This window comes from Bombus pyrosoma, linkage group LG3 (assembly GCF_014825855.1).
Source record: "Bombus pyrosoma isolate SC7728 linkage group LG3, ASM1482585v1, whole genome shotgun sequence".
NCBI classification, from domain to species: Eukaryota; Metazoa; Arthropoda; class Insecta; order Hymenoptera; family Apidae; genus Bombus; species Bombus pyrosoma.
The window spans coordinates 4,378,438-4,397,005 of NC_057772.1; the positions used below are offsets into that span (position 1 = coordinate 4,378,438).

Here is an 18,568-nt window from a genome sequence, read left to right on the forward strand (position 1 = left end):
TAATCTTCGTTCCCTATATATCCTTAAATAAAGCTAAAAAACGTGGAAGATTCGCTCCATGTTATAGAATGTTCCTCGGCCCGACAGAGAAACAATGCACTGCTTTTTTCTCCGGTTTCTTCCTCCGATGTTTCCTAGAAAGATAGTTGACTAGCACGTTCGTGAAATCGCGGAGATATCTTAAAATCTTTTACGTGCCGTTTGTGCAAAATTTCCAATCTGCATGATTCGAAAATCAACAAGTAGTTTACTATTTGATTACATGTATGCTTTATGGCTCTGGTATTTAGGTAACAATAACAAAATGACTCAAATTTAACACAAATGGTATTTTCAAAAGTTACATAAAATTTAAGGAACAGAACTATACCTTGGAAGATATTGATGCCATGATTGAGGATCGATATTCAAGCTTAATACGAGTGGGATTTTCAACAGATAAAAAGATACGTTAGGAATCAAATTAATAAGTTGGGAAACACTGACATCATGATTCATCGATAATAATCTTTTATCGAAGAAATTCGACTTGACGATATTGGATAAGTATTATCTCAACGGGTATAATAGTTTGACGTCACCGTCGATTGCAACGAGTAAGTGGCAGACTATCGAATATCGAGCGCTATCGATACCCGATCATATCGACCGATTCAGAATTGGCGGATCATCTTATAAGTTCGAACCTTTATTTTTTTCCTCGATCTATGTTTTTCTTATCCAGTGCATGATTTTAATTGTTTGATATTGTGTACTCGTGATATTTGCGACAAACTGTCGTTACGGCTGAAACGTTTATTTGGATAAAAGATAAGTGATAAGAACTGATAGAAAAAGCTCGTAAGTCACCGTTGTTATTAAGGCGATTTTCGTTAAAACGACGGAAACAGATAGCTAAAAAATGGCGGGTTGAAACATGTTTCTTGACGAAGTATAATTTATTTCTCTTGTTATTTTTTTTCTTTTTTGCTAACCTACAATACAAGGACAGTTTAAAACTAACCTTGGTTGACCAATGACATCTTTATCAAAGCAGTTAAATCGTTAACTATACGTCGATCCAAGTAACGATTTAGCGGGTTCTTCGAACGTCGCCTTAATAAATTCGCTTGACCCTTTTACCCAACTTCCACTTGCACGTGGTCAATTATAGTTCGCTATAAATCCTATTCTAAATATATATCAATATTTAAACGCTTTGGCTTTGAAAACGTTAAGGAAGTCACGCATCGATGATGTTTGTTTCACTTGAAAGATTATGTATGGCACAAATTGAAATAAAATTCTAGTAGAGAACAGGGATAAAAAGCAGTAAATTGTAACGAACATGGTATGATGCAACAGGCATTTGTTGCATATAGATATGCTAGAATACATGTAGAATAGTAGAATGTAGTAATCATCCATCGATCAATATTATACAAATTAAAATTTTTTTTAATTTCAGAACAGCAATTTGAATTTGTAAGTAATAGATGAGAACACTATCCTGAAATTATTTTGTTCGGGAATATGGTTAACTTAAGAATGCTGCAAGTGTGGATTATGAGGTAAATTATACACGAAAACCGTGTCACGTACTTGATTTATGAGAAAAAAGTATCCTCGACTCAGTGTGACAGACCACCTCGCGATGCATCTGCTGCAATCCGTGCATCACCTAATAAAAGCACGAGATGTTCGCGATTTCATTTCAGTGACTCACGTTCCAGATGTCAATGACATAAAACGCAGCTTGCGCGCCTCTCGCTTTGTGTGTATTTTCAACAAAAACTAGTCGAATAGGTATTGTATCACATCATTTGCAACTTTGTATCCATTTGTTACTAAACTTGCAAGTAAACAAAAAGCAAAATACTTTTCACATAAAAATACGTTATCACATGGATAAAAGTCAAATTTTGATGCAGTCTATGCACGTTTCTCGAATAAAAAAGATGCAAGGGAAGTTAACCTTAATATGAACTGTATTCCCCACTCATTCTTTGAACTGTTCGTAAGTGAAAATACTTTTGTATTATTTATGCTTTCTGTTAACTTCTTAACATAGAAAAGTCAAGTGCTCTTTACTAATATATTCAGATCTACTGGAAGTGGCCATCATCTTAACAAAATTACCTTTTTCAGCTATCTAAACACTGTTAGTTACTTTTATGGTTAGGCACATTTAACTCTCCAATACGTTATAAGTTATAATACAGTTTCCAAACGTTAGCAGAATCACGTATAGTATCGAAGAGTTAAATTAAACTTACGTTCCAGCTGATCAGCCTGTTACAAATGTCACACAGAGTTCATCCACGAAACTTGTCACATCACAGTTACGATCACAAGAAGCGTCAACGTCAGAACAAAGACGTCCTCTTTCGAAACTGAAGATCCGCGCGGTTCGATGCGTTTAAAGCGATTCCACGGGACTTTTACTTTTATTTATCACGGACGAGAGTCCATACACGAGACTGGAATATCGGTTCGTACACCTGGATGACACCTGGAAAACTTGTTCCTCCGACGAAAGCCACCGCCGATCTCTCAGGGTGCCTTTTGTGCCCACCTCGAACATAAAACTTATGTGGACCTTGTGTGCACACGCCACGGTGTAACACACGAAACTGCCGGCTTAAAGGAACTCTCTGTGCCGTAGAAAGAAGGTGGTGGAGGAAAAGAGGAAGACGTTTAAAGGCACAACAGAGAAGGAGAAACAGCCCATTCCCTCCGTGTGTTCCGCGTGGTCGTGTTTGTATGTGTCGATACGTGCGTATACGTACGAATGTATATGTTATGTGTGTGAACGTTTGAGTATTCGGCTGACGATGCACAAATGTTAGTGCATGAGAAAATACGTATTTTTTGGAAAATTTGTTATATTACAAAGAAATCGGAGATATCATGTTCCTGTGTTAAACTAGAGGGCACTGCTTTTGGGTCCGTTTCGAAAGCGTGATGGAATTAGAAACGTCTCGAAAGAGTCTATATGGGATTGCTAGTATGCCACGCACGTTCGAGGTTATGTATAGACGATCACGATTATTGGTCCTCTTAGGAAATACATACTACGATTGTGATCTATCCATATATAAAGCTTATCTGTTGAACATTATGACTCATTTTCTTCCAAATCATGGAAGCATATGCTATCAAATTTTATCGAAATAATTTGTCAAGATTATTATTAAAATATACAATTTTATTGTTCGTATTTTTAAATTAATTTTATGTTAAAAGTCGAATGATTTTTTTGGTTACGATTAAGGAGACAAGTTTTATAAGAAAGATTTGCATAGTTTCAAAAATGTACAGTTATTGGCCGATCCATTGGACTCGGCGATGTTTGTAATTAATTTAAATTACTATCTGTGCGAGCGTCGTTTAAGTCGCCGATCGATATCTAGCGGTTGACGAAAAAAGGAAAAGCGAAACATAAGTACACAAATATATAGTACACAAAGAAAGCGTTTCAGAGAGTAATCTAAATGAATGGAAAGGCGCGCGCGCATTTCCTTTCGTCTCGAATAAAACGTTACTCCCTAACGACCTAAGTATACTTCCTGTATAATTAAGTGTACTCAACTTTGTTACGCTTCCGGGAATTCGTTGAACTTAGCAAATTCAATACTAGATAAATTGCTGCTTATACCGAGGCTAATTAAACAAATGCGGCAAAACGAGGTGTAAACGAAAAATATTATTAAGACTAACTTGTTTCTAATTGCAGGGAACAACAGCGATAAACAACAACGGAATGGTTGTAGTAGAGAAACATCCGTAATCGAAGCAATTACAAGGTGCTATTTTAAGCCGCATGTGTTTGCACGATTGGTATCTGATTAAAATTAAACGAGATCAAGCGTGGTACAGAAGTTGCAAGTGTTTGCAACCCTTTAATGATTGCTGCAGCGGTGATCGGCCGGGAAACTGCAACTATTAGAAAGCCAAAATGTGCATCGCCCTTTCATGCTATAATTCACTTATAGTCCACTCTTCCGCGTTTGTATACATATACTTGAATATAAAGCCAGTTTTTCTATAATCATTTGAATATTGTTAAACATTGGACTTATTTGGCAATACGGCAATTTAGCAATATTTTTTGAAAATTGTACTTGCTTACTTCGTTGTCAGATGAACGTGTAAGTATAGTCACGAAATAGACCTATATTCGAATGTCTTTATAGGAAATATCGATTAAGGACTAATGGTCAATTAAATCTCCGTTAGTTGACGATTATATTTTAAAATAATCATTTATTTATGAAGAGTATGTGACTGGCGTCGCGACCCCTCACGCTAAACCGGTATTAAGGCTGCACGCGTGCAAGCATCGTCTGCACTCGGCTTAATGTCAGCCAAGCAAGTTGGCACGAAGTACGATAAATGCCACTTTCGCCCTGGAATAACCTATAGCTCTCGGGTATCCCCTACTTTGCAATGATAATTCGCACCTTCGAATGATAAATCCTCCTATCCTTTACTCTTGATTATTTCCAAAGAGATGCATCTCCTTTGCACGAAATTATTTTAACGTTATGCAAATGCTTTCTCTCGTCAGTTTATGTTAAGAACATGTTGTTTGTCCTGTCAAGTCACGACAGTACTTTGCTTGCTAATAATTGGTGAAATAGTTAGATACGCATCCATTATAATAAATTTGAAAAACTGTTTGCATCATCGTTTATGTAATTTATTAGCTGTAAGTATTGATATACATAATATAGAATCTAATATTATGATTTCGTTGCTTACTTATAGGCACCGATCAACTCACTTCCTGTTCGCTTAAAATTGTCAGTGACTCTCGAGCCCGAAGGTACGTAGGCAAAAAGTACTTCGCAGATACCCGGCTTTCCATCATTAATCTCGTGACAAGCATGGCCAACAGGAATCTCGTAACAAGACGAAATAACTCAATATCCGCGTTTCTCTACTTTCCTCACAACTTATAAATAATATTTTTAGAGCAATTTGAACCAGACCCTGTGGCATACTCAAAATTCATTAGTATTACACCGATGATTCATACTTGTCTACAGACAGCCTCAAAGAAGATCATGGTTCCCGTTTCAGTGCATCTAAATGCAAGGAACAAGGCGATTATCATTCCACGTGTGTTCCATCTGGTCTTACGATAAATACCGCTATGCTAGTTCTGTAACCGTTAGCCAGTGTTTGAAACACGACCATGATTGACATAATTATTAATTACACTCGACGAAAAGAGCGAAAGAATATTCCTAACTATTTTCACATCTTCTTTTGACATTTCTTTTCTTTCATTTGACGGTTGTAAGGAACGAGGCAACGAACCGAGAAGACGAACAACGTTTCAGAGTCGACGGGACGGTAAAGCCGATAAAAAAACTCTCGAGCTACGCGGCCAAGGATGAAGATGCCCGGTGCAAAAATACCAACGGCAAAACGAGGGTTGCTGCAAGCGCGAGAATTTTTCGAGAGCGTTTTCTTCTTCTTCGCGGGTAGCCCGCTACGGAAAACGAGCGGCAATAAAGTTTACAGCGCAGCCCCGTCGACTCTCGTGTATTTATAGCTGGTCATTTCCACAGAGATCCTCCCGTAATTTTCAAGTCGAACAGCTCTGCACGTCCATGATTCCCCTTTTGCTTTTTCCTCGCCTTCACTGACAGGAAGCTGATGCTTACAATTAGAGAACTCGAGGATCCACAAATACCCTACTTCTTTCATAAAACATTTCACATCATGCATCTATAATAGCGTTAGATATTAAAAATAGAATCATTGCTATTATTGTATATATCACGCCCATGCAATAAATTAAGAAACGCTGTGAACACAATCGTCGTACTTTAATCTTTGTACATTTCGACAAAATAATTTAGTGAACAGAACGGTGAGAAGTGTACCTATAAAAATAGATAATTTTTGTTGAAAAAATAAGTAGATTTTACTAATGAATGATCATATTTCAATAGTAGTGGACATATTAATTCAGATGTCTTGCAATCCTGTTAAATTCTACATGTAATACGCAAGATCGTCAGGGATGCGAGACACAAAATATAACGAGACATTTCGGCGTAGTTAATATTACAGTCGAAAATCGCGGAATGTTAGTCTCTTCATATTTCATGGGCCTCAAGGTCTCTGTTGAATATGAAATTTTCAGTAGTCGGTTACTTAAATATTTGTGTGATTTATGTCGTTTTGCGTTCATAAGGGCTGTCACTGTTCGACGGTTAGTTTATTTCCATGATGCGACTTGCGTCAGAAGTCAAGACAGCCTACTGGCCCATTGATCAACGATGTCTACCTCCATGCAACGTATGTCAAGCTCATTCTAACTCTGATATAACATTGGGTCCCACGTGGACGATGACCGTGGCCAGGGACGAAAGGGGAACACGATGCGTCTGAACAACGATGAGTTAGACACCAGTTTCGATCGGTGTCCACGAAACGTCCGCTGTAGGGAAAACTACCACCCTCCGCGAAAGCACCCCTGCTAAGTGTCAGTAGCGTGCCGTCTGTTGTTCCTATTGCACGAGTTTCCGTTATCCTTAAAACGTTCGTGTTAATCGAGACACCATTGTGTTAATCTTCAAAGATTGCTAGAAATTGGACACTTTCGCGTAAAATCTTCAGAGATAGAGTTAGAAATTGGATATTGGATTATTAAAAGTGATAAAAGAAGATTTACAGAAGTTGAACAGCAGAGGGAGAAATCGATGAAGAAGTTTGCGTGATGGGACAGTTTTGATCGATCTACGAAATTTCGAATGTAAGTGTATTTGGTTGATGGATTCTCGTCATTTGGAATTGGATACGGAGTTAGCAGAAATTGATATTAAGGAATTTCACTTTCGAAATTTGGAAATTTCTACACTGGGCTGTTAATGCCTAAAGTGTAAATATCTTTTAGAACTGTTTCCTGGAAAATTATAGGAAATGTGTCCAATCTGAACGCTTACGACGTAAAAGTTGTGAAAGAAATCACCGTAATAAATGTGGCAATAAAATGCGCTCTTCCCTATTGCTATAATAGTCTTTTTTCTTTCATTGTCGCATCAATTTCTAGCTAGTTAGGAAGAATCGATATTAAAAGAAAGGAGGGTCATTGCCGTTATCATTTCGGGACGTTTACTACATTTTTGCGATTATCAAACTTTTAAGATTCGGACACATTTAAAGCAAATCGATCGTGTGGATCCGCGCGGAACAGTTCTACCGTCGCTCTTATTGGCTTTCACTTTCAAAATCACAGTAAACCACTACCTTTACGTTAATTGTTGTAAAAAGGAAAGGTGCAAAATGAAAGGTGTAAAACGAACCGAGCGGAACGTAGTCGCGAAACAACCGAGTCCCATGATCTACATAACATTTTTTCTAGCCTTCTTAACCCGACAGAAACAGAAAAACACGCGTTGATTAATACGATCGTACTTTACACTTTCATTTCGTCGCAGTTTCATTTATTTAAATACAGCCGTGAAAAAGAAAATATTTCGAAAAAGCGTATACTTACGTTTATGTTTAATTCACAGTCACGATTCGCTTATCGATGACAGATGACTGAAGGATTTCTACGGTAGAATCGCAATTAGCGGCGAAACTTTCGCTTCAATTACGGCAACGCATGTAATTATCATCGCATATGTAAGCGAATACGTGTAATTAACCGGTTCGTTGTTGTATAAATTTTCGTACTCTTGTCGGGCAGGATTAAATTCATTCGAAAAGGCTTTCACTATTGTGAATCCCGGAAAATGAAGCATTTCACTTCTCGATCTTCTACGATGATCCATCTTCAAATGGGTCCAATTGTTCATGATGGCTCGAGATATCTCATGAGAACGACACTGATCGCACGACTTAAAATTAATTTAAACGAGATTAAATTAAACTGTATGTAGGTACTTGGCCTGAATTTATGTCCAGATCAATTTCTCTTTCTCTGTATTAATTCTATTAATTACATTTTATTAATTCCATTAGCTGTATTAGCGGAATTGTATCTCGTTAATTGTAAATTACGACGATGGTCATGTGTTACTTTGATACGATTGTATTTCATTAATTGCTATTTATGACTCTCTTCAAGGTTGACGAATGGTGCTTGTGAAAAGTCCATCGCCTTCCCGAGGCGACAGTCTTCAAAAAGAAAATGCGAAGAAGGATAAAGGGAAGAGTCGCGTATCACGCGGCAATAGTCCCGCGGATCACACTACTTCCAGGGGAAATAGTCCAGGAAAGAGCAATTCTACAATTAAAGTAGTCACGAAAAGTAGCCTTCAACAGTCTCGTGGAAGCGAGTAAGTATTCGTCCTCGTTTTTATCTGATATTTTTGTTTTATTATTATTTGTTATCGTTATTAGATTAGCTTTAATCGATTACCACGTAATAACGAATGTTTTTAACAGTTCAGCTTTTTCTTCTCATCACGCTGTGTTATATATTATTATACTATTATTTCATCATTATTAAACCAGATTTAATCAATTTCAAGAGCATGTGGTTAAAGAAGAATGTTAATGGTTCTTAATACATAGCATAGCTTTTTCTTTTCGTTACATTTAAATTTAGATCATCTATTATTATTATTATCATATATTATTACACTATTATTTTATCATTATAAGATCATGTGTAGTTGATTACTTTGTACAAATCATATCGTCATAGAAAAGTATTAATGATTCTAATGAATAGTTTAGCTTTTTCTTCTCGTTACACATTTAAGTTCAGATCATTTAGAAATGATCTGTTGAATAAAAATAGATAAGTACGTAATTTTCACTCCTTCGGCCAATGCAAGTATCTCATGTAACTCGTGTTAACACTATCTGATGGAATATTAACGCTTTTACAGCAATTTCATGTAAGTGGATACTGTAAGCAAACGTTTACGTAGAAACTATCGATCTAGCTGAACATTTCTGCGAGGAACTGACGCGTCGCGCCAAACAATCGATGTGAGAATTATTTTCGTTCTCTTTTTTTCCATTAAGATACGTTCTACGTCGGTATTTCCTAACACGACGGCGATTTTGTCATCGAACAATTTTTCAAATATTCTATAACTCGAACATATGCAATACACATTAGAACAATATCGTCTATTTGTAGAATAAAAGAATTTGTTTCTTTATCAACTTTTAAGATAACATTCAGACAATAAGAACCAAAATTTACAATTACAATTGTGCAATTTACTAGGAATTACTTAATAATAAGTACTGAATTGATAATTGATAACACGCGAAATTCTTTTAATTTACTCAAGGTGTAAAGTACAAAACAAAAACAATGATAAGAAAAGAGATATTTATAGTAGGCGACGTGAAGAGAAGAAAGATCACAAAAATCTTGATACATTGAGAATATATCCTGTTAAAAGCGGAAAAGAAGAGAGGAGAAGAAATATTGACTAATGGAAAACTACCGGTAGCAAATTATGGCGAGTGATGCTCGACGATGGCGACGACATAAGAATACAGAATTAACTTCCAATCTAGCGGAAAGCTAGAATTGAATTGATCGAACGGCGAGTTTAACAGCTTCGGAGGAAAAACCCATAAATAAATTGTCAAGAGAATTCTGACAGTGAAATTAGAGTGTCGAATCGTTTCCTAGAAATTGCCCTCGAGATCCAGACTAGAGATAGATGGATGTGACGCGTCGACGAAGCTTTCTATATCATTCGATTTAATTTTCCATGTGAGGGCTTGCATCCTCGTGTAAATTCACCTTAATCGTTTCGCTTAGATATAACGTACGGGGATACCAACATTGATAGACACATACGTCGCAATTGCGACACATTTCGATGCCGTGTATCGATTGGGAGACCTTGCTCGACTGTCTCTTTCTGACGGTCAATATCAGGACGATCGCAAAACGTGTGCCCATGGAAAGAGATCTCAGCGGTCAGACACGTGAAACGAGCATTTTTTCTGCGATAGGATGACTCGTGCTACTTTATGACGAAAAATGAATAATAGCGCAGAAGGAAAAGTCCAATAAAACAGAGAAAACTAATGTTTTATTTTATTTTTTTTTTCTTTTTCTATTATATAAGAATTATTGAGAACTGAATGTACCTAATATTTTTATCTTTTCTTGCGTAAGAATTATTGATTGTAATGTTTGTTTCCTTAATTCTAAGAACTCTGGAGAATTAGCTGTAATTAAAACTAAAAAGTACTATTTAGGATTGTATATTAATTTATGAAAGTTGATAATAAAACCTCTAAAGCGTTCAATATGATATAATCTCAAAAACGTTGAAACGCATATTACATATATCAATTGATATTATCCCAATGAAACGATTTCCAACTTTCAATCTTCAAATTGGTGTTAATTCTGTATTTTCTATTCGAGCAAAGAGCCTCCGCCAAACAGAAAATCATTATCGAATAGAGTCGTAGGAAGAATAACAACGAGAGTAATTAAAACGCACATAAAATGTTCTCAGACGATATTAATAGCAATCGATGTAACTCGGATCGCGAATCGAATTACAAATGACTAAATTACAAATAGATTTTAGGTCCATCGTCAATTCGCCAACGTCATCAAAGGTATGCGTAAATAAAAAAAAATATTCGTTTTGAATGTGAACAATTAACCGAACATTTCTGCGTCCTAAAAATCGATCTGTTTCGTACAACTTGGATCGATAAACATCATCTACGGGAATAATCGTTCGCGTGATTAAAGAAATAAAGCACGCGAAACATGATTTATATCAAAATAATGAAAATACGTTAACAAATGAAACGAATAGAAAGTACTTACTTACTGGTAACGTCCATTACAATTTTTCATGGGATTCGTTAAAACGTTTGAAACGATGGCAATTTGAGAAAGCTTTATCGATCGTTGCCCATCAATGTCACACGTTCGAGTGCTCGATCCACGTTTTCTACAATATATACACTCCACGCTTTTAAAGTAATTATAATTCTCGATTGAAGGTATGTTAAAAGGTAATTCTTTCTATGTCTTCAAGACAACGAATTGCTCAACGTCACGCATAGAACTATAGTACGCAATAAATGTCATCGTTGCGATAGGCTCGGAATAAGAACTGCGTATTACGGTTCTCGAGGAATTATGACATACTATGCTATAGTGAAATAATAGTAAACACGTTGCTCCTGTCACAAGTGTATACACCGTCAATGACCCTTTCTACCGACCAAGGAAATGGAAAAGTTTCGCAAGTCATGCATGTCTTGTGCAACGTGCATCAATTAAACGAACGCGAAATCGCAGTTTCTGTACGAATAATTTTAGGCTTTCACGGTCGTCATACCGATGTTATCGGTTTCGTTGGAAAAATATTGTACTTGTAGTTGAAAACATTAGAACGTGAATATTTAGAATATTCTTTGAAAATGTCGCAACTTTGCAAGCTTGAATAACAAGTTTGCAAATTGAAATTTCGAAAGTTGGAGTAATCTTTGAAAATTTCAAAGCTTGATTGAATAATCTCCAAAGGTTGTAAATGTTCAAAGTTGCGATAATCTTTGAAAGCGTTGCTGTTTCGAAAGTTTGAACGATCTTTGGACGCTGCAATATCGTAAAACTGCAACAATTATTCCATTCGGTGGAAGAAAAATTCCACCTCGGTGGTCGTTTAATTTGAGATTATTTGCGAATAATATTTAAAACAAATTACATCAATTTTTCATTGGAGATTTACTTAAACAACCACTTACGATTGATAAAGAGCGATACATCGGTATCGTACGTTATTACGTGTACGTAAGTCCGATGAGCAACAATCGTAAAGTATTGTTTATCCAGACAATCAATCAAGGCTGTCGAGTTCGGTAATCAAGCCCTCGTGAATTATTGACTGAGGTCGAAACGATTTTTCAATACTACGATTAGCTCCGTGGTGCAGAAGGAAAAAAGACTAACTCATAAACGAGCCTGGTCAATCACGCGATTTTTCCTGACGGTTTCAGTTAGACCAATTGATTGAACTTCCTCGATTATTTAGCTGCCATGATAGCAGGTCAATCACGAATTGCCAGATGGGTTACTCCTGTTGAAGCGTTCGATCATGATCGTGAACGACTTTACGCTTCTACAGAAAACTAACAGGCTCTCTACACCGTTTGAAAATCGTTATCGTTTGTCTGCTTGTTTCGATTCCAGAACTGGTAGTATCGAGAGACTGGTAGACGGTGATAAGAGAGTGATCGCCACCAAGAATTGGCTTCCAGAGAACAACATAAATGTCGTTGTCAGGTAAGGACAAGGCCATTGATTAATTAATTCAGATACGTTTATTAAACTTACAAGGGATGATTGCAAATGTAATATTAAATTTACATAATTCTCCTGGTTAATCGATCATTTTATAGAGTACGTCCGCTTAATAGCAAGGAAATTAAAGCCGGCGACGATATGGCCGTACAATTTCCCGGAGATGGACAGATATACGTAAGTACATCGCTTATTATGTTCTCTGATTAATTTGAAGAAATATTGCGAGCTCGGATAATTCGTCGATGATTCGATATCATTTTTGCTTCTCTTGTTAGACCCCTCGCGTTTAATTAAAGATACCTAAACGAAATTATCGTGAATCACATGGACTTTTATCGTTCAACCTTGCACAGTGCGACGGATTTCCAAGCAGCGGGGACAAGAAGGGCAAATTATTTTCGTACAACGTGGTGTTCGAGCCCACGGCCACTCAGGAGGACATCTTGCAATTCTCTGGTGTGAAAAAGCTTATTGAAATGGCGGTAGAAGGATTCAGCTGTACCGCGTTTTGCTACGGGCAAACCGGAAGCGGAAAAACTCACACCCTCACAGGGCCTCCAGAAATGGTTAGCGAAGAAGATTCCTTTGTCAACTTTTTACCTACTTTTCAGATGGAAATTCATCGGTCTTACACGCTGGTTTTTTCAATGAAAACCGAGTACGGTTTTCCGTCAGAATTTCCATAGGAAAAAACCGAGTTTCCAGAAACACTCGCCAAGAAGCGTAAGAATAGCAAAAGGCGATTACGAATAATGTATTAAAATAGTTGATCGAGTTGAAGTGAAGGCCGTATATGAATGTAACAGAAAGGTTAATGTTGTTCGACGTGCGTAGATAAGATAATGACGGTATATGTAAACGATACTCGTTTACCGCTCGGACAATGTTATACGTGATCGCAAAAACAAACAAATTATCAATAAAAGTGTTCGAATTATTAAACGTGGCGCTTTACACTACTTCTGGCATTTGTATACTTGCTATTTCCAAATTTCAGTGGTGTAAAAATCTTCGGTTGGTTAACTTTTTATTTTACAAATTAATTCAATATATAATATTATATAGGAGAATTGAATTAAAAGATGGAATCTTTTTTTAAGATTTAATGGTAGTTAATTAGACTTTGTTATTATTAATGAACTGAATTTTACGATGAAAGTATAATCACGCAAAGAAGCGCTTTTTATCGAATGACAAGAATCATCAATGAATGTTTTTCCCTTAAGCAGTTCGAAAGGATGAACCCTTACTCGGAGCAACACGGCCTGGTCTTCCGGTCTTTCGTCTACCTGTTTAAGTTGTTGCAAGAACGACAAGATTGTAATTTCGTGTTAAAAGCTTCCTTTCTGGAGATCTACAACGAAAAGGTCAGTGGATATCCCGTGGAAAGAGAGAAGAGCTTCGTCACCGATTTACAAGGCGTCGTTTATCTTTGAACCGCAGGTAATAGATCTGTTAAATCCTGGCACGTCGAGGAAACCCCTAATGGTACGGTGGAGCAAAAAGACACGCGGCTTCTTCGTTGAAAACCTTTTCACCGTTGAGTGCGAGGAACTTGATGATCTTCTGGCGGTTCTCGAAGAAGGTAGTCGTGTTATTGATCTTCACTCTTTGCACCCCCGATAGATAGACTTTAAACCCCTTTACCATCCCTTACACGTAGCACGTGTTTCATTGTGAAAATATCAAACGCGATAAATCCGATTAAAAAATATAGTAAAATTCACAGATTTATTTAAGAAGATAGAAAATCCATAAAATCTTAGAAAAGCGGATTTATAGTAATATGATTTTTCAGGGATGAGAAATAGAAAAGTTGGTTCGCACAATATGAACGACTACTCCAGTAGAAGTCACAGTATTCTCACTGTCAGCATCACGTCTGAACAACAGGTGAGTGTCCAAATTATCGTACGATAAAGACAAATTTTATATAAATGTTACTATCGACAGATGGATAACAGCGTGTTTATATCGAGACAAGGGAAAATTAACTTCGTCGATCTGGCTGGAAGTGAGATGACGAAGAAAACACAAAGCGAAGGGAAGACTCTGGAGGAAGCGAATAATATTAATAAAAGTCTCATGGTTCTAGGTACGATTATCAAAAAGTTATAAAAAAAAATACAACACGAATTAAGCACTGAAGTACTAAAAGGATTCAATTTTCGAGTTATCTTCCTTAAAAGTCTATTTCGAAGCAGAACTTTGTCGAATGTTCAATACCAAATTAATCGAAGCTCGTTTAATATTACGATGAAACTTTACGTTATCAATTATGCGCAAGGATCGTAAAAATCGATTTCGATGAACAAAAGGGCGCAGACTTCACCCGTAACATCGACTTCTATGTGACGATCGATAGACGAACGTGATAGCGCGAATTGCATAGAAACGATTTTATGTTACAGAAAAGTTTCTCCAACTTCTTTTGAGATTGACACTTTTTACTTTGAAGGTTACTGCATAGCTTCTTTGAGCGATGGAAAACGCAAGGGTGGTCACATTCCGTATCGAGACAGCAAACTGACTAAGCTTCTGGCCGACAGTTTGGCAGGAAATGGCGTTACATTAATGGTAAATCAAATTATTCTAACAAGGATAACTTAATAATTATACACTCAATCGGTATAACTGATTGGATGATTTAATTGAATTTTAGATCGCCTGTATTTCGCCAGCTAAGTCGAACGCGAGCGAAACGTTGAATACATTGAGGTACGCGGCGAGGGTGAAGAAGATTCGAACGAAACCCATCGTGGTAATGGTGAGTGAGGTATATTAATTGTAAATTATAAGTATATAGAAAACATGAAATACAAATAGAATTTGCTTTTATATAGGATGCTCGAGAAGCTCTGATTCTCAGTTTAAAACGAGAAGTAGGAGCTCTTCAGACGGAAAACGAACATCTGCGCGCGGCTCTTCATTTAAGTGGTGATGCATCGAATATAGTTCGTAGCGAATCCAAAAGTGAGTATTAAATGTCAACTAATAAGAAAGATTTAATACAATAGCGAGTTTAATAAAAAGATTTAATTCAAAATTTAGTAACAACGATTTAATATAATTAAAACGAGAAGGGCAAAATGATAAAATTTCTCCTTAAATAACCTTTTATAGCTGAAAGAAGAGTGCCATTGACACCTCCAGTGGTGGATTTGAATAAACTATCCGAAATGGAACGACCCGAATTAAGTCAACTTATCCACGCGTATATTACCGAGAATGAAGCTCTCCGTCGAGAAAATGCAGAATTATATGCTACGAGGGAGCAAGTGATACGAGACCAAGAACTCGTATGCAGAGAAAACGAGAGGTTACTGAAGAAACTCGAGGACGTTAACTCGTAAGTACAGCAGGATTTTAACACGACCTCGACATACAATTAATCCGGTAGATTTTATTACTGTAGAGTGTGTTGCCGGTCGCCAATTATACCTGCCAGACCAACCTATTCGGCGGAAATGTTGAACGATAACAATAACGAGGACGCACCTGGCGCTACCAATGTTTGGACCAATCCTAACGTCGAACCTACGCCTCTTTCAAGTGTATGTCGAAATCTTTTAAACTTTTCTTCCTATATCATTGTATTCGCTGTATCTATTCAATTATGTTAATTATGTTTCAGTACTTTACATAACAAAGTAATGTTTAAAATATATAACAGAAATTTAAATTTGTAGGATATGATCAGGAATGGATTATACAGATCCGCTAGTAGTATGCCAGAGAAGATCCAGAAAGAACTAGACAAACGTAGAATCGTAGGGAGTTATAATAACATAGCAGAAGCATACAAAGACAAGAGTCATCATCGTCGACACAATTCATGGGACAACGGGAACGGGACGACGAGAATGAGTCCGGACCAAGCTATATCACCGATAGATATTAATCAGTAAGTAGCACTAAATAAATCATCATAATGCTAGAGCCAATACGATATTCAAATCAATAAGCCTTAGTCTCCTATCAAAGCCAATTGCAATGCAAATCGACATTGGAATTCGCTTCAAATGTATTCCAATTAATTATATCTTTTTTAAATAAATCAAGATATAATTACCACATTGTGGACTAGAAGTTTTGCTGTATATCTTATCAAACTTGATCTCTTTAATGATAAATTAATTATCCTGTGATATTTACTAAAATATATTACACGCATATAACTATAATTAAAATAATGAAATTAAATAGCTTTAATTATTTCAATAAAAAGCAACATTGATTTTGCTGATAGAAATTATTAAGCTGCGAATGTGAATGCATCTGTAAAGGATTTAAAAGTCAAAAGTATGCTAAATGCACATAAAAATATATAAAATATCTGGGTTTCATTTTTTTTATTATATTTACAAATTTATGAATTTGCATAAATATCCGCATATTTGCATATTTTTAGTAATTAAAAAATTAAAAAGTCTGAAACCCACCATATTTTTATGGTATGATTCTAGTGGTAATCTCTAGTCGCATAAAATAAAATTTTTCAAAATTTTGCTCAAGTTCACTCAGAAATTTACCAAGACTTTAGTCTACAATGTGTTATGGTGCTTGGTATAATCAGTACCATTCTAACTACTAATTGAAGGAACGCATGGTAACAGGTACAAAAAGCCGAGCATGCGTCGCACCTCGACAGTCCCTGAAGAACGAAGACCATCGGAGACGAACGATCTCCTGGGCGAACCGGTTCAACCAACCGACCATTCGTACAACGAATCCCCAGACTCGATACTCAGCGGTCCTCTGGAGATGGCGAACTCAACGCCGGACACAGCTGAGTCAGAGACGCCAACAGCGCCATTTCCGACGGTATCACACATCTCGTCCCCGTTCGGCACTCCGGAACCCGAAGACCATTCGATAAGGACACCAAGAAAATTCAAAGAGAAAGAGGACGAAACTACTGAAAGAGCTTTTGGAAGTCCAATTCCTATTGACGAAGATAAACCACTTTGAACACTCGAGTCAACAAACACGATAATCTGATGCACTTTAATCGTGATGGCCTTGACTTAGTCAAAGGCATTGGGTCGACTAAGAAAGATAAGAAAATGAATTAGGAAAAGTGCACATGAAAATTAGTCGATAATAAAGAGCTTTCTGGATGATTAGAAAAAATTATTTTGGTTTGATAATTAAAGTTTAATGACGAAAGTATGCGTTAATGTTGGTAAATTTGAAAAAAAGGTAAGCTGAACATCTGTTTTGGTAACGACATAGAAATATCGTGTTTTCAAAGTGACAAAAATATGTAGTACGCGTAGTCGAAGTTTTATTTACGTGTGGTAAAAGTATATATGCACATAATTATGTGTGAACTTAGACGTGAATATCTACATAAAAGTCAGTATTTTTCCGCGATAATGAGAAAATGACTCAGGTTGATATAAATTATTGAATTCTACCTCTGAATAATATAAAATGACATATCCTGTAACTCTTGTAATGATAAAGGTGTTGACCAAATTACGTACAATAAAGCATTTGATTGTTTTACCAGATTTTGTTCTTTATTACCTAACCATTCGTAGAACTGGACAATTTCATTGAATTGTATACTTCTTTTTTAAACTGGATTGTTCTAGAAATTATAACTCGGCTATTGAATATCGATAAAAATAACATGTCTAGTAAAAAAGAGCATTGTGATCGAATAAAAACTAGGACGATTGTTAAGAAAATTATGTTTGCCTCCCCGATAAAAAATATCTATAGAAAAACACGTGACCTAATATCTCTGTTATCGACACGAATGAAGTATGTAACTCTACGATTGCGTGCCAATAACTCGCCACGCCACTGATGCGTACATAATTTATTAGATAAGCATCTTGCCACGTCAGATAAGCAAAAACATAAAATTGCTAAGTTAGACATGATAGTCGCCAATGATAACGCGTATATAGATGGCGCTTGTCTAACCAGAAAAATTTCAGTTCGAAATTATTTATTGGTCAGAATCATTTCAAGTGTAATTAATGTATAACGTAACCAACGAATCATCTCCGACTATCCATTCAGTCTTCTTTCCCATTCGCTTGTTTCTTACTCCAATCACCGAACACTGTTCAAATGCAAAATTCATGATGTAATGTTAATCCACGATGTCGCAACAGAAAAATAAAGAAGCAATAACGTACGAAATTTCGTTGTGGAAATGATAAATCTGTATTCCTTCCTCGTTACTCCGTCACATGTCGTCGTCGAGAATCAGCGAAGCATTCCAGACAATAAAAACGGGGACGGTTTTGTTTCATGAACAAGGCGGTATCGCTGTTTTACCGACTGATCGAATCC

General features: G+C 36.5%; 2 protein-coding genes across 14 annotated transcripts in view; one reads left to right on the forward strand and one right to left on the reverse strand.

Moving 5' to 3' along the window:
• Positions 1-11,017, reverse strand: part of LOC122566129 (unconventional myosin IC) — a 34,519-nt gene extending 23,502 nt beyond the window's left edge. The window contains exon 1 of one of the 3 annotated variants that reach the window (XM_043722917.1): positions 10,776-11,017. In XM_043722917.1, coding sequence (XP_043578852.1) covers positions 10,776-10,801 — 26 coding nt within the window. In that variant the 5' untranslated portion in view covers positions 10,802-11,017. Of the gene's footprint in view, positions 1-2,255; positions 2,577-10,771 lie in introns of those variants that run through there. The other 2 variants (XM_043722918.1, XM_043722920.1) reach the window with 2 other exon arrangements.
• LOC122566136 (kinesin-like protein KIF12) lies at positions 2,603-17,770 on the forward strand. Of its 11 annotated transcripts, none has more exons than XM_043722952.1 (18): positions 2,603-2,740; positions 3,716-3,785; positions 4,750-6,751; positions 8,072-8,282; positions 12,143-12,235; positions 12,352-12,430; positions 12,610-12,822; positions 13,483-13,623; positions 13,700-13,841; positions 14,055-14,149; positions 14,210-14,351; positions 14,715-14,833; positions 14,919-15,023; positions 15,100-15,229; positions 15,380-15,605; positions 15,657-15,810; positions 15,946-16,160; positions 16,873-17,770. In XM_043722952.1, the coding sequence occupies exons 4-18, from the start codon at positions 8,080-8,082 to the stop codon at positions 17,225-17,227; spliced, it is 2,412 nt and encodes an 803-aa protein (XP_043578887.1). In that variant the 5' UTR covers positions 2,603-2,740; positions 3,716-3,785; positions 4,750-6,751; positions 8,072-8,079; the 3' UTR covers positions 17,228-17,770. The 11 variants fall into 11 exon arrangements, with proteins under 11 accessions (XP_043578887.1, XP_043578882.1, XP_043578885.1 ...); XM_043722947.1 differs by lacking the exon at positions 2,603-2,740 and adding an exon at positions 2,845-3,006; XM_043722950.1 differs by lacking the exon at positions 2,603-2,740 and having other exon boundaries at positions 3,309-3,785; positions 4,750-4,807; positions 4,957-6,751.
• The last annotated feature ends 798 nt before the right edge of the window (positions 17,771-18,568 follow it).

What these genes read in the sequence shown, in the direction of transcription:
- LOC122566136 (XM_043722952.1), top strand. Translation starts at nt 8,080, where the DNA reads ATGGTGCTTGTGAAAAGTCCATCGCCTTCCCGAGGCGACAGTCTTCAA. An exon ending in CAACAGTCTCGTGGAAGCGA is followed by an intron (nt 8,283 to 12,142) that starts GTAAGTATTCGT and finishes TTTCGATTCCAG; the next exon opens with AACTGGTAGTATCGAGAGAC. An exon ending in AACATAAATGTCGTTGTCAG is followed by an intron (nt 12,236 to 12,351) that starts GTAAGGACAAGG and finishes ATCATTTTATAG; the next exon opens with AGTACGTCCGCTTAATAGCA.